At 37.5% G+C, this 16977-nt stretch overlaps 1 protein-coding gene across 2 annotated transcripts in view; it reads left to right on the plus strand.

Moving 5' to 3' along the window:
* PTPRK (protein tyrosine phosphatase receptor type K) overlaps nucleotides 1–16977 on the plus strand; it is a 569502-nt gene that overhangs the window by 278694 nt on the left and 273831 nt on the right. For both annotated transcript variants that reach the window (XM_027086803.1, XM_027086811.1), the window contains exon 4: nucleotides 15553–15634. In XM_027086803.1, the coding sequence (XP_026942604.1) occupies nucleotides 15553–15634 (82 nt within the window). The remainder of the gene's footprint in view (nucleotides 1–15552; nucleotides 15635–16977) is intronic.

The raw sequence follows: 16977 nt of genomic DNA on the forward strand, positions 1-16977 counted from the left end.
ACCTAGGGACACACGCAGACTGAAAGTGAGGGGATGGAAAAAAATATTGCATGCAAATGGAAATCAAAAGAAAGCTGGAGTAGCAATTCTCATATCAGACAAAATAGACTTTAAAAGAAAGAGTATTACAAGAGACAAAGAAGGACACTACATAATGATCAAGGGGTCAATCCAAGAAGAAGATACAACAATGGGAAATATTTATGTACCCAACATAGGAGCACCTCAATACATAAGGCACATACTAACAGCCATAAAAGGGAAAATCAACAGTAACACAATCATAGTAGGGGACTTTAACACCCCACTTTCACCAATGGACAGGTCATCCAAAATGAAAATAATTAAGGAAACACAAGCATTAAATGATACATTAAACAAGATGGACCTAATCGATATTTTTAGGACATTCCATGCAAAACCAACAGAATACACTTTCTTCTCCAGTGCTCATGGAATATTCACCAGGATAGATCATAAATTGGGTCAAAAGTCAAGCCTTGGTAAATTTAAGAAAATTGAAATTGTACCTGGTATCTTTTCTGACCACAACACTGTGAGACTAGACATCAATTACAGGAGAAAATCTGTAAAAAATACAAACACATGGAGGATAAACAACACACTACTTATTAACCAAGAGATCACTCAAGAAATCAAAGAGGAAGTCAAAAAATACCTAGAAACAAATGACAATGAAAACACAATGACCCAAAATCTATGGGATGCAGTAAAAGCCGTTTTAAGAAGGAAGTTTATATCAGTACAATTCTACCATAAGAAACAAGAAACATCTCAAATAAACAACCTAACCTTGCACCTAAAGCAATTAGAGAAAGAAGAACAAAAAAAGCCCCAAAGTTAGCAAAAGGAAAGAAATTATAAAGATCAGATCAGAAATAAATGAAAAAGAAATGAAGGAAACAATAGCAAAGATCAATAAAACTAAAAGCTGGTTCTTTGAGCCCGTAAACAAAATTGATAAACCATTAGCCAGACTCATCAAGAAAAAAAGGGAAAAGACTCAAATCAATAGAATTAGAAATGAAAAAGGAGAAATAACCACTGACACTGCAGAAATACAAAGGATCATGAGAGATTACTACGAGCATCTTTATGCTGATAAAACGGACAACCTGGAAGAAATGGACAAATACTTAGAAAAGCACAACCTTCCAAGACTGAACCAGGAAGAAATAGAAATTATAAACAGACCAGTCACAGCACTGAAATTGAAACTGTGATTAAAAACCTTGCAACAAACAAAAGCCCTGGACCAGATGGTTCCACAGGTGAATTCTATCAAACATTTAGAGAAGAGCTAACACCTATCCTTCTCAAACTCTTCCAAAATATAGCAGAGGGAGGAACACTCCCAAACTCTTTCTACGAGGTCACCATCACCCTGATACCAAAAGCAGACAGCGATGTCACAAAGAAAGAAAACTACAGGCCAATATCACTGATGAACATAGTTGCCAAAATCCTCAACAAAATACTAGCAAACAGAATCCAACAGCACATTAAAAGAATCATACACCATGATCAAGTGGGGTATATCCCAGGAATGCAAGGATCCTTCAATATAGGCAAATCAATCAATGTGATACACTGCATTAACAAATTGAAGAATGAAAACCATATGATCATCTCAATAGATGCAGAAAAAGCTTTTGACAAAATTCAACACCGATTTATGATAAAAACCCTCCAGAGAGTAAGCATAGAGGTAACTTACCTCAACATAATAAAGGCCATATGTGACAATCCCACAACCAACATCGTCCCCAGTGGTGAAAAACGTAGACCATTTCCACTTATATCAGGAGCAAGACAAGGTTGCCCACTCTCACCACTATTATTCAACATTGTTTTAGAAGTTTTAGCCGCAGCAATCAGAGAAGAAAAAGAAATAAAAGGAATCCAAAACAGAAAAGAAGAAGTAAAGCTGTCACTGTTTGCAGATGACATGATATATACATAGAGAATCCTAAAGATGCCACCAGAAAACTACTAGAGCTAATCAATGAATTTGGTAAAGTTGCAGGATACAAAATTAATGCACAGAAATCTCTTGCATTCCTATACACTAATGATGAAAAATATGAAAGAGAAGTTAAGGAAACACTCCCATTTACCATTGCAACAAAAATAATAAAATATCTAGGAATAAACCTACCTAAGGAGACAAAAGACCTGTGTGCAGAAAACTATAGGACACTGATGAAAGGAATTAAAGGTGATACAAACAGATGGAGAGATACACCACGTTCTTGGATTGGAAGAATCAACATTGTGAAAATGAGTATACTACCCAAAGCAATCTACAGATTCAATGCAATCCCTGTCAAACTACCACTGGCATTTTTCACAGATCTAGAACAAAAAATTTCACAATATGTATGGAAACACAAAAGACCCCGAATAGCCAAAGCGATCTTGAGAAGGAAAAATGGAGCTGGAGGAATCAGGCTCGCTGACTTCAGACTATACTACAAAGCTAAAGTAATCAAGACAGTATGGTACTGGCACAAAAACAGAAATATAGATCAATGGAAAAGGTTAGAAAGCCCAGAGATAAACCCATGCACATATGGTCACCTTATTTTTGATAAAGGTGGCAAGAATATACATTGGAGAAAAGACAGGCTCTTCAATATGTGGTGCTGGGAAAACTGGACAGCTACATGTAAAAGAATGAAATTAGAGCATTCCCTAACACCATACACAAAAATAAACTCAAATTGGATTAAAGACCTGAGTGTAAGGACAGACATTATAAAACTCTTAGAGGAAAACATAAGCAGAACACTCTGTGACATGAATCACAGCAAGATCTTTTTTGACTCACCTCCTAGAGAAATAGAAATAAAAACAAAAATAAACAAATGGCACCTAATGAAACTTAAAAGCTTTTGCATGACAAAGGAGACCATAAACAAGAAGGAAAGACACCCCTCAGAATGAGAGAAAATATTTGCAAATGAAGCAACTGACAAAGGAGTAATTTCCAAAATTTACATGCAGTTCATGCAGCTCAATATCAAAGAAACAAACAACTGAATTCAAAGATGGTCAGAAGACCTTAATAGACATTTCTCCAAAGACGATATACAGATTGCCAACAAACACATCAAAGAATGCTCAACATCATTAATCATTAGAGAAATGCAAATCAAAACTACAATGGGATATTACCTCACACCAGTCAGAATGGCCATCATCAAAAAACCTACAAACAATAAATGCTCGAGAGGGTGTAGAGAAAAGGGAACCCTCTTGCACTGTTGGTGGGAATCTCCTCTATGGAGAACAATATCGAGGTTCCTTAAAAAATTAAAAATAGAACTACTATACAACCCAGGAATCCCACTACTGGGCATATACTATGAGAAAACCATAATTCAAAGAGTCATGTACCACAATGTTCATTGAAGCTCTGTTTACAATAGCCAGGACATGGAAGCAACCTAAGTGTCCATCGACAGATGATTTGACAAAGAAGATGTAGCACATATATACAATGGAATATTAGTCAGCCATGGAAAGAAATGAAATTGAGTTATTTGTAGTGAGGTGGATGGACCTATAGTCTGTCATACAGAGTGAAGTAAGTTAGAAAGAGAAAAACAAATACTGTGTGCTAACACATATATATATGGAATCTAGAAAAAAAAAGGTCATGAAGAACCTAGGGGCAGGATGGGAATAAAGATGCAGACCTACTAGAGAATGGACTTGAGGACACGGGGAGGAGGAAGGGTGAGCTGGCACAAAGTGAGAGAGTGGCATGTACATATATACTATACCAAATGTAAAACTGATAGCTAGTGGGAAGCAGCCACATATCCCAGGGAGATTGGCTTGGTGCTTTGTGACCACCCAGAGGGGTGGGATAGGGCGGTTGGGAGGGAGGGAGATGCAAGAGGGAAGAGACATGGGGATATATGTATATGTATGGCTGATTCAGTTTTTTATAAAGCACCAGCTAACACACCAGTGTAAAGCAATTTTACTCCAATAAAGCTGTTTAAAAACATAAATAAATAAATTGGTAAGAGTTGTTTCCTCATGGTCTCCGGCATCATTGCCACCTGAAGCTGCCCTCTTGCCTTTTTTCTCAAAGGCTGTGGTCTTAGGGCAGTGCCCATTATATCAGTCACTGGAGAAGGGTAGGAAAGAGAGGAAAGGGTTAACATTTATGGAGAACCTTCCAAATTGTGTATAATCTCTTTTAATCCTCACAATGGCTCCATCAGGTCAGCACAGGGATTTGAGTTGACGTCTGTGACTCGGAGTTGAGGCTCTGCCTGATGCTGGTGTGCTCTTTTCTGTGTTTTGCGTGTGTCTCTGTGTGTGTCTCCATTATCATAAAAAACATATTAAAACCTTCTTTTTTAAATTAATTAATTTATGGCTGTGTTGGGTATTTGCTGCTGCGCACGCGGTTTCTCTAGTTGAGGCAAGCAGGGGCTGCTCATCCATGTGGTGTGTGGGCTTCTCATTGTGGTGGCTTGTCTTGTGGAGCACGGGCTCTAGGTGTGCTGGCTTCAGTAGTTGTGGCACACGGGCTCAGTAGTTGTGGCTCGTGGACTCAGCGTAGGCTCAGTAGTTGTGGCACACGTGCTTAGTAGCTCCGCAGCATGTGGGATCTTCCCAGAGCAGGGCTCGAACCCATGTCCCCTGCATTGGCAAGTGGACTCAACCACTGCGCCACCAGGGAAGTCCCTCAAAACCTTTTTGAGAAAGCAGTGTATGTCTTCCTCCTCCCCAAAGGCATCTTAATAATATAGACAACATGCAAAGAACACAAAAATTCCTCTTGCGTTTATTTTGTAAGTATTATTTATTCTTGTTTCAAGTTTTAAGTTTATCTGTTTTCAGAGATGGAGTTTGGGTGTCTCTTAGCCATATAATGGAGTCATGTGTTTTTTATACGTATGAATCTACATCAATATCTTCAAATTAAAAGGACCATTGACAATTTTTTACAAGTGTGTGTTTAAGGAATGAAAATTAAATAACTAATGGACTATTAATATGAACGGAAACATTCTGGCTTAAGCTCTAAAATGATTATTATTAGTTCTTTTATTTAGATCTTCTAGATACTTTTGGTGATTACATTAGAGATAGCCTGGGCTAATTTGAAGCATAGGAATGTACTATGCTTGCTTATTCGTTTTAGCGTGGAGCTTTCTCAGACAGCCTTCTTTGGGCTTTTATTTTATACAGTCTACTCTGGTGTGAAATCTCTTAGGTTTTATTTTCTCCTTTTGATCTGTGGTCCTGCATTTTTTACTTTTGCCTGGACACTGGAATGTGCTTTCAGTGATGTTCTATTTTTTATCAGGCAAACACAATACCACTCTGGAAAGGGTTGCAGTTTCTTTTGATGCAAGTGCGGTCTTGTTGTACCTGCTGTTGTCATCCATGTTAGGTAATGTAGCAGTCCCTCTCATCACTTAGGCAATTTAAACCTCAGGATATTTTTGTAACATTGACATTTTATTCAAGAATACGTGTCTCCACTATACACAGAATTTGCATTCAAAAATCTACTTAGGTCACTATTATATTAGTATAATTGTGTGTGGAAAGATAGGACTGTGCGTGCGTACGTGTGTGTGCTTCTGCTGCATGGTAGGCCTTGTAACTATACAAAAAACCTGTATGTATTCAGGTAACAGTGTAGGTTTTAGAATCTCTGGAACCCTCGTTACTCTCTGCAGACTGCACGGTCCTAATGTTAAGTCGTGACAGGACTAGTCCTCCTAAGAAACCGATCATATATATATATATACATATATATATATATATATATATTTTTTTTTTTTTTTTTGCTGTACCCGGGCCTCTCACTGTTGTGGCCTCTCCCGTTGCGGAGCACAGGCTCCGGACGCGCAGGCTCAGCGGCCATGGCTCTTGGGCCCAGCTGCTCCGCGGCATGTGGGATCTTCCCGGACCGGGGCACGAACCCGTGTCCCCTGCATCGGCAGGCGTACTCTCAACCACTGTGCCACCAGGGAAGCCCAGAAACTGATCATATTTAATCTCAGGACATCTTAAGGAAAATGACTGATTTTGAGTTTTTACATATCTGTAAGTCATAGAGGTGCTAAGGATAGCTAAAATCTGAAATATGAAAGGGTTTTAGATGAAGAATCAATTTCTGCTATATGTCTTAACTGCCTTCCATATTTAGTACACATTATAATTAGAATCCTCTAATTACTCTCGCAAGCAGCTTTAAAGCCAAAGAGTATACCAGTATTTCTTTTGCTTACGTATTTTTTCTAGGTACCTTTTGCAGGTGCAGGCATTTATCTTTTTCAGGAGCTAAATAAACAAACAAGCAAGCAAGCAGTAGGCAAGGGCTGTTAACAATGCATTTGTTTCAGAAAGTCCCCAGGCCTTTACTAAAGACATTTTCACGTGTTAGACTCTTAGAAACCAACTATTACATAACTTAGTAGGCAAGCCAGCCTGGCATGTAGGGGTCTAACAGGGAGAAGCTCCTTTTCTATAATACTTTCAGCAAATCTTTATTGAGAAAGCAGAACCCCAGACTGACAGTGCCTGTGAGAGAAGCTACAGTGGGTGACAGTGACGGCTAGCTGTACGCTGGACTTTTGGTATCACCTGCCAGTTATGTGTATATTAATTTTTAAGTATGAACAGAAATAGAATATTTTCACACTTGAAAAGAAACTGGATTCTATATTTTGAAGTTTCCACATAGGTATTTGACTTACTCAGTTTAAGATCTTCTGGGACCTGTAAGCAGAAATTTATTCCTCACAGCATTATTTAACTATTCAAGGGAAGTGATTAATGTTTTCATGATTTCTAAATTAGCTTGGGAAAATTATCTGAAACTTTCTCAAGGGAGAGTCATTTTATTATGTCAACAAAATTTTATGAGTTAGGTAAAAGTGAATTAAATACCTTATCCCATAATTCCCCTGAAAGCAAAACTATTAGCTAGAATTAACTGATGCACTGTTGTTTTCTGTAACATGTTGGAACTCTTTCCGAGCCCCAGTTTTCAACAGGATTCTTGTGGTTCACTGATGCTGTGGGGGATAAACAGGTCACTGCCCTCAATAAGCTTATATTTCAGTAGTAAAGATAAACCTTGAAAATTTATTGAGACAATTAATTATGTTATAATCATCATGCTCTGTTTGTGGCTCTAGACTGAGGACACTTCTTCCCAAACAGTCTCTAAAAAGGCAGATATTAATACCTTGCAACTTAGGATCAATTTAATGGATGGGAAACACCCTTGCCCCTTTGAATTCTTTCAGCCATGCCATCACCCTCATGATTGCCTTCCTCTGGATCCCAAGTCATTTTCTTCTATTCATCCTGAACTTTAGTACTGGTGTCAGACTTGCTTTCTTCATTCCCAAGGCCCACCATTATCCTGATGGCTTTGGTATATTTGTGGAAAGTCCCTAGGTAGTTCCTTCACCTCCTCATCTCCAAAAATCACCTACCTTTTTTTTTTTTTTTTTTTTGCTGTACGCAGGCCTCTCACTGTTGTGGTCTCTCCCGTTGTGGAGCACAGGCTCCGGACGCACAGGCTCAGCGGCCATGGCTCACGGGCCCAGCCGCCTCGCTGCACGTGGGATCTTTCTGGACCGGGGCACGAACCCGTGTCCCTTGCATCGGCAGGCAGACTCTCAACTACTGCGCCACCAGGGAAGCCCACGTGCCTTTTTTAACCTGCTGCTCTTATTATACAGATCTTATAATATCTCACAAGTGTTCTAGCTTTACATGTAAGCATCTCACCTTCTGACCATAACATAAATTAATCTCTTTCTACTTGATTAATTTCACTGAGATCATCCATCAGCCTCATGGGGAGCATCCGTTGATCTAACCATCTGTCTTTTGCTAATTCATCAATTTGCTCATTGTATCAAAATTTGATTTCTTTGTAATCTCTTTTTGGTCACATTTTCTATTTCCATAAACTCCTTGATTCCTTTTTTTCTGTCTACTTTTTATGAACTTAAAATCAAGGAAATTCTATTTTAAATAGAATCACGCTCCATGGTAGATCAGGATCACTAGAAAAACACAGTCGCTAACTTCAGATGGGCCCACAATACTCCTGGAGATCCTATCACATTTTTCTTTTCAATTCCTTTTCTCTTCTTCTGTCCATTCTACTCCATTCATTTCTCTCCAAACTCCAACCACTCGTCCTTCCCACTAGCCCATCCTTTGTAGCTGAGAAAACTGAGGCCATACAGGAGAAACTCCCTTATCTACCAATCCTACAAATCCTACTCATATCTTCATTCATCCTTTCCTTATGTTATGAAAGAAGTAGAGCCCCTCCTCTGACCTGTGATTTGGATCCAGTGCTATCCTATCTCACATTAACAGTTATTTCTCTCATGTACACTCAAACATTCCCTTCAAATTGAATCATCCTCATCAACTTCAAAACATCTAAGTGTTTTTCGTCCTAAAAATGATAATAAAAAGTTGAACGCTTCCCTTGACCCCGTATCTTCTTCCATCCTTGGTTAGATTTCTCCACCGATTCAGGCATACTTCCTGTAGGAGGGTTACAAACATCTCCACTCCTCTGCTCTCTTCATTATTATCTAATATGGTTTCCATTTCTGTTACTTCATATGATGGTACTTTATTTGGTCACTCTTAATCACAGTGTTACATATAAGGAGTGGTTTTGTTCCAGCTTTACTGAGATATAATTGACATATAACATTATGTAAGTTTAAGGTGTACAATGTGCTGATTTGATACAAGTATGTATTGCAGAATCATTACCACTATAGCATTAGCTAACACCACCCTGTCACATAATTACCATTTCTTTTTTGTCGTGGGAACATTTAAGATTCACTTTCTTAGCAACTTTCAAGTATGTAATACAGTAGTTTTAAACACAATCACCATGCTATACATTAGATCCGCAGAAATTATTCATCTTATAACCAGAAATTTGTGTTCTCTGGTATGACATCATTTATATATGGAATCAAAAAAAAAAAAAAACCTCAAAGAAACAGAGGCGAGAATGTTGGATACTAGGGTCTGGGGTTTGGGAGAAGTGGGGATATGTTGTTTACAGTGTACCAACTTCTAGTTATAAGATATATATGAGGGTATTTTTAATCTCCATCTTACTTAGTGTTTGATCGGCATTTGGTCCTGACATCTCTTCTCCTTCAGATACTCTTTTATTGGCTTTTATGATACCATGTACCTCCATTTCCCTTTTTTATCTCTACACACTTTATTTTTTCTCAGTTTCCTCTGTCTTTTTGTAGGCTTATCTTCCTTTATCCTATCAGGGTAAAAAGTATGGCAAAAAGAGAGAAGGTGGCTTGGGATGGATCCTTGAGAATCCAATGTTTAGAGTTTACATGAGATAAAGAGAAGTCAATTATGTTTAATGATGCTAACATACTTATGTTCATGTATATTATACATTGTGTGTGTGTATATATCTATGTATAATTTGTTATTGTTGTTGTTCAGCTAGCATCTATTGAATGTCTGCTATGTGCCAGGTAGTAAGAATAAGCTTTGAGGACACAAAGTTGAGTCAAGCACAGCTCCTACTTTGAGGCCTCACACTGACATCAGAGCACTGATATGGATGGACCTGCAGCTTTAGTAATGTTGGTTAAGATGACTGTTTTATTCAGGTGACTATTTTATTACAGATGACTGTTTTATTCATTATCCAAATTTGGACCGGAACATATAGAAATAAACCTATTTCTATTCTGTAGGTTTTCATTTTGTTACATTTATTCTTTGAAGGCAAATGTGTAATTTACTTTGAACTTTACATTAACAATATTCAGTGTTTAAAACTTCAAATCACAGAAAACATATTTGAGGAGGTTTATGGGAATGAAATACCAGTTTATTCTAAGGTTTTTTAAATTTTTTTTAATTTTACAAATTCAGGGCAGAGAGTTAAGTTTTTGAAAAGGGAGGAGGGAATGGGAAGAAATTTCATTTTAGTACATGTGTCCTTTATGGATGTTTTCTTCCCATGATGGCAGTGGTGCCCCTTAACCTAGAATGCTTACCATGTACCAGGAGCTGTGCTAAATGGTTCACGTGTGTTATCTCATTTAATTCCCCCTTAACCCTGAGGTGGATACTAATAGTTTCTTTTTATAGAAAAGGAAACTTAGGTTTAGACTGTACATCAGTTAAAGTTACATAAGTAACTTTACATATGTTTTTCTATAAGTTAAAGTTAACATTTAAAGAATGTGAACTCAACGTATATCTGACTTTGGAGCCTACACTTTTAACACTGTGATATATTGAAAGAAAATTAAGTGCAAGTTTTTATTTCAGATTTTTCTCATATCCATAATGTCTTGTCTTACGTGGCATTCCATATATCATTTAATCATTTCACATATACCATTCAATCTTCACAACAAACCTGAGTTATGGGCAAGGCCAGTGTTGCCCATCTGAGGCTCTGAAGACATGGTTAAATTAGTTGCCTGGGTTACATGTGATAGCAAACCAGCAACCAGAGCCCAGGCTCCTTACTTTGAGTTCAGCTTTCCATTGTATGAGGTACTTCTGCGTTAATTCAGTTTGCCAAAAGATAAAGTTGTTCTTGTTCTTTAGGGTTCGCCTCCTCCCTTCCTTTAATTTGACTTGACTTCACTTATTTAGTTAGTAATCCAAGAATGTTGCTAGAGTAGCAAAAATTTGATTAGAATCATCACCTTCAGTATTTTAGGTAACAGAGTAGAGTGGAAACAGCATGAAAAGCAGAGCCCTTTCATTCTGTTCTCAGGCTGGCCTCCTGGATGGGTTCAAGTTGACATCTGGTATGGCTTCCCTTGCTGTCTTCTCCTGGGAAGCCCTAGTTTTCTATTTGACACCGAGCATTAGCTCTGACCTGAGCATTAGCCCAAGCAAGTTTTGCATAATTAAGCTATTGAGATTGGTTTTCCCTGAGTGGACAGAAGAGACTTACAAGGTGAGGGCTCTGATAAAGTGATAAAGCTGATTAGATACTTAGCACTAAAGGAATCTGATCTTAGAAAATTCCTCTTGCTCTAGTTAATGAGGCAGAGACAACACTTAGGGAAAATGAGTCACTAAAAAGAGAAACTTTATTTTTCTTTACTAAAGAACCAATTCTTTCACTCCCTTTTAAATCAAGGCCTAAATTTATTGTCCAGAATAAAGCTCAATTTAAATGAACAAATAAGAAACTTTTCCTCAGGGGTGTAGTAAACATGTTTAAACTTACCACCTACCAAGTAAAACAATTCGAGAAAGTAAAACTAAGATAAGCATAGAATTAAAATAATTTAATTAATGCTGACTGTAACAAACCTGAAATAATTAACTGATTAATTATTCAGCTGTGTGGTCTATTCATAAGACTGTATTTTTTCCAAAAATAATTTTCTCATTTTTTCTTTCTATACTTTCCCTTTCCTTGAACTACCATTCGAGCAAGTAAAACTTGTTTCCCTGGAATATACTTATACAAATGTCCTATATTAACAATGTTCATAATCTTACCTTTTGGTTTATTTAGCACTTCTACAGATGCTACCGTTTAATCCTCACAAAACTTTATAATGAAAGCTGCATTATCTCCATATTATGGGGTTGGGACTTGGCTCTTAAAGGTTATGTGATTTGCTCAAGAGTTTGTAAATAGGAGAGTTGTGTGTCAAATACAAATTTTCTCACCCCCAAGAAAGTGGCCTGTACCACAGTTGCTCCAAGTTATACATTATTGAAAGTCTCCACTTCCCTCCTCTATTTCTTGCTAAACCTTTGTTCCAATATTTAGAAAGTGACCTGACAGTTGTTATCATATCAAATACCTTCACATGAAATGCAAATGATATGTATACACACACTCACACATACACACACTCACACATACACACACATATATTTCTGTCTTTATAGGTTAGCCCTCCTTTCATCATGAAATATTTGTCTTCCCCCAAAAACCTCATTCTCCTACTTCTCAGCTTTAACTTATTCCAGGGAAATTAATGGTCATAAAGGGCAAACTTGAAGTAGAAAAGAACTAACACAGGAGGTAGCTTATGATGGGAGTGATTGGAGGGGAGGTGAACCATCCACCCAGCCTGCTGTGTCCCATTGTCATTGGCTTTGGGGTGGATGTAGATATGGTATGAGAATGGGAAGGATGTAATGCTGATTGATGATACTGCTGTTTAGTCAATAGAATATCTAATTAGTTTGCTATTTAAAATAACACTTTAAAAATTTAACATATTAGACTTTTAAAGGAAATTTAAAGTCTATTTAAATTAAACATTCTACTGTGTTTGTTTCTTGATCTTGAGAGGAAGTGTAGTGAAGTTGATGGAAGATTAGATCCTGGAGGTTGACTTGGGTCCATCCCTGACTCTACGACTTGTTAGCTGTTAGACTTTGGTGCAGTCACGTAACTTTCTTTAAATTGAGGATAAAAATAATAACTACCTCATATGATTGTAGTGAAGATGTAATGAATTTGTGTGTGTGCAGAGAGAGAGAGAGAGAGAAAGAGAGGAGGGAAACAACAGCAGATGTGAGCATGAATGAGCATGCTCAGTTAGAACAGTCTCTTGAGTATAGTAAGAGCTCAGTAAAAACAATCAAACTTATCCCCCTCCACTTTAGTAAAACTGTGTCAGAAATTACCAGAGAACCTTTAATGGCTAACTTTAATTGATACTTTTTTAGTTTTCCTTGACCTCTCTCCTACAGCTCATGTTTTTTGCTGTAGTCTGCATCTATTTTATTCAGACTCTTAAATTTCTAGTTTGTTGTTCTATTTTTACACAGTTACAGCAAGCTTCATTGTTTTCACTTTCTCCCATAGAGGCCCTAAATCTGTGCTGAGCTAGAACCACAGCCTGTTTCCAGAATCGGCAAATAGTCCCATGGGAAAGAAGATCCTGGGATCACACTCGAGAGATCCTGTCCTCCTAAAATTTGTGCTCATCTAGATGCCATTGTTTATGCAGATATCTGATGTTTTAAAATTATGGTCATTGTAATTTATCTGGCCTTTTCTAATCCTTTTGGTGGGAGTGTTGACCTGCCTGACTGGGGGGAGTGCCTTCCTCCACCCTTCTGTCTGAATCGTACTTTGTTGGCCTTACTTCTGCTGGCTGTCTTCTTGCCTTCCATTTCATGGTTTGCTGCTTTTTATCTTCTATGCCGTCTTACTCACCAATCCCTGTAACTTTCAAATCTATAGCTTACTCACTGCCATGATGATGACTTCCAAATCTATAGCTTTATTTTAAACTCATCTCTTCTCTTTGAGATATATCTGTCTAGTTATCTCCTAAGCATTTACCCCATATGTATCCTAGGCTAATGGAATCTGAAATGTCTGAAATGTACTTAGTTATCTTCTCCCTCAAATTTGTATCTTTTTCTGTATCACGTGTTCTGGCTAGGGATCCTGATAGTGTTGGGTCATGGGGTAGGCTGCCCCAAAATGTGCCTCAACGGTATACTGATTATTTTCAATTAGTTTCTTAAGAAATGGCCAGGGCAAGAGGGACACTCTGACCCTTCTTTCTGTCTTTCTGAAAACAGGAAATAAATCTCTCATGTGAAAGGTGTACCCCCTGCATCTGGCGGTAGAAGAACACCCTTATCACTCTTATCTCTTAGCAGAGATAGAGAATGCGGAGCTGAAAAGTCTGTGTAAACAAACCTTGCCACTTCACTAATTTACTACCCCAGGTCCAAACTCTGTTTAGGTTCTTCACTAATTGAGCACCCAAAACTATTTCCTGTCACTTCCTCACAAATTTATTGTTTCTTTGTCTAAAAAGCATAAAAGCTACCTGCTTTGGCCACTTCTTAGGTGCCATTTCTATGAGACCTGTGGGAAGTTTCCTCCTTCTTGACAACAGACAATAGCATTATCTACCTAAGGGCCCAGGCCAGGAATGAGAATTTTCCTATTATTTCTAAACAACTAATGAATCAATAATTTCTATTTTGTCTGTTTCCTTAGTATTATTTCTTTTATCTCTCCTTTTTCTTCTCATCTTTCTGTGTTCACTGTTACTAGCATATTATTTGTTTCTAGTCTTACCTTCTTTGGGGCCATCCTCCACCTTTTAGCCAAATATATTTATTTTTATTTTTTTAAATTTATTTATTTATTCATTTATTTTTGGCTGCGTTCGGTCTTCATTGCTGCACGGGCTCTCTCCAGTTGCGGCGAGTGGGGGCCACTCTTCATTGCAGTGCGCGGGCTTCTCATTGCAGTGGCTTCTCTTGTTGCGGAGCACAGGCTCTAGGCGCACGGGCTTCAGTAGTTGTGGCACGTGGGCTCAGTAGTTGTGGCTCGTGTGCTCTAGAGCGCAGGCTCAGTAGTTGTGGCACACAAGCTTAGTTGTTCCACGGCATGTGGGATCTTCCCAGACCAGGGATCGAACCCATGTCCCCTGCATTGGCAGGCAGATTCTTAACCACTGCGCCACCAGGGAAGTCCTGAGCCAAAAATATTTGTAATACACCAATTTGATTATATTTTATTCCTACTTTAAATATCAATTTCCAATATGTTTCCTAAAACGTTTTGCAAAACAGTCCAAAGATAACCTATGTCTCTCCATGAATAAAGGAGCCCATAGTGAAATAAAATGTTGAAATGTGGCATGCTTAATCCGTTTTCTCTCGAAGAGTCACAGCACACGTTACTAAGGGAAAGTCTTTACGAAGTTCTGTGATTGACTGTAACAACAAAATTCTAAAACATTAGCTTATATCTGAACATTGATTTTTAAAAATATATTTATTAAAATATTTATTAATAATATATATATTTAATATATATATATTTTAATTGATTAATCATTGACAGGATATACTCCTGACTTCACTCCCATGGTATTCAAAGTCTTCCATGCCTACTTCTCTAATTTCATCTCTTCCCTCTTGAGTCTTTGTAGCTATACAGATTACATTCATTTGGTTTCCCAAACACAGAGTTCTGTTCTATTCCATTGTATATGGTTCCTTTTGCCTGGAGTAACACTAATCTATCTGATGACCTCTGTCTTTGAAAATTCAGCTATTTAAAAGCTTAGATCAGTTGATGTCTTTGCTGGTTAGCATACTGCTTGGCACATTTGTAGGTGCTCAATATATGTTAAATAAATAACAAAAATGGAAAAAGTCAATAAGGGAAAATTTAGAGATATGAGATTTGCTATATCTGCCTATTCATTCTGCCTGTATATTGCCCATTCAGGAAATCTACAACACTTAATAATAGTTGCTTAAGAAATTTAGTGAGAACTGCTTGGCCTCAATAATTTAATTGCTCTTCAAAAAAATGTTGTTTACCTGTACAAGGTTTAGGAAATTACTCACATTATAAGATGAAATTTTAATTCTTATTGGATGAAAATTAAATTGTAATTTTCATAAGTGTGTTATAGCTATTTTTCTTTCACTGTGAAAATTCCTTAAAAATGATTGTTGTAAGTGTTTTCTATTTCTTCCTGACAGGTAATATTTGAAGCTGAAGTCTCAGGAGGAAGAAGTGGTTATATTGCCATTGATGACATCCAAGTCCTGAGTTATCCTTGTGGTAGGTTGTGATTAAGAATTGTATTTTTCTATATCCTTTCAACACTTGTCTTATATTGGTCGTGACTATTGATTATCACTTGGTCATTGCTCTCTCTTTTGTTGTTGTTACTCCTAGCCTTCTGTTCAGTTTTAAAAGAACACTGAAATATTTCTAGAGTTTTTGAATCAAATATTTTTCAGACTTGTACTACACATGTTAAAGGATTCTTTTAATTAATTACTGTTCAAAAGAAAACCACAGTCCCAAAATGGCGTCACTCATGCTAAAAGTTCATAATACAAAACCTAGATTTATACCTGATCCAACTGCAGTTTCAGTTTCTTCCGGAAATGTTATCTTAATTGACTAGTCTGGATTTCATGGTCAAGCACCAATAGGATAATCTGTCCTGTGATCCCTCTCCATCTCCCAGAGGAAGAAGAGGTGATCTGAATCATAAAACCCTTGCTGTTCCTTTTCTTCCTCAAAGAAGATGTCCTGGCCTAAAAATAATTACTTCTTTTCTTTTTGCTAGTGGCTCCCTTGCCCCACTCTTCTTCTCATAAAAACCTTCCATTTTGTACAACCCCTTTGATCTGTCTTATAGTTAATAGTTGGGATGCTGCCTGATTCATGAATCCCCTAATAAAGCCTGTTAGATCTTCAGTTTATTTAGTTGACATTATTTTTGACAGAAAAAATTAAAAATGTAAATGAAACTATAGGTAGGACTCTTTCCTTTTTTTGGTATTATTAAATTGCCTAGGAAAGCAAAGAATAACAAATCAGTTCAGTGAAAAGAAAATAAGAAGAAGCCTCACCAACTTATGTGATCTGCTAAGTTGAAAGTTGGGGTGAAATGAAGAAAATGAATTAACTCATCTTATTCCAAACTTAAGACTAAGTTTTTAATGTCATAATAAATTTCTGGCTAATTCATATTAAACAACAAAACAATAGAAAGCACACAAAACAAGAAACTCAATTTGTTAACACATAGTTTGGTATGTCCTTAGATGCACATTGATTGGTCTTCAGATGGGGTAACTACTTTTGTGTTTATATCACATACTCTGAAAGGCAATTACTGCATGCATTCAGTAGAGCCAGGCATAAAACGGTTGGTATAAATTCAGACTTAAGCTATATCTCCCAACAGCAGTGATTTATAGGGCCCATGAATTCTAGATGATCTGTTCAGTAACCCTCCTGGTGGAAATTCTCTAATACTTTGTAAGCAGCATGCACAGGGGGCACCGTACCAGGGGCCAAGGCTCCTGCTCCTGCTAACTGGTTGTCAAACCCTAGTGTGCCTCAGAATCACCAACTGGATGTGGCAAATCACACATTGCTTGGCCCCT

The sequence above is a fragment of the Aethalodelphis obliquidens genome, unplaced genomic scaffold, assembly GCF_003676395.1.
Source record: "Aethalodelphis obliquidens isolate GAN/ISIS:26980383/991018 unplaced genomic scaffold, ASM367639v1 scaffold3, whole genome shotgun sequence".
In the NCBI taxonomy this organism is placed as follows: domain Eukaryota; kingdom Metazoa; phylum Chordata; class Mammalia; order Artiodactyla; family Delphinidae; genus Aethalodelphis; species Aethalodelphis obliquidens.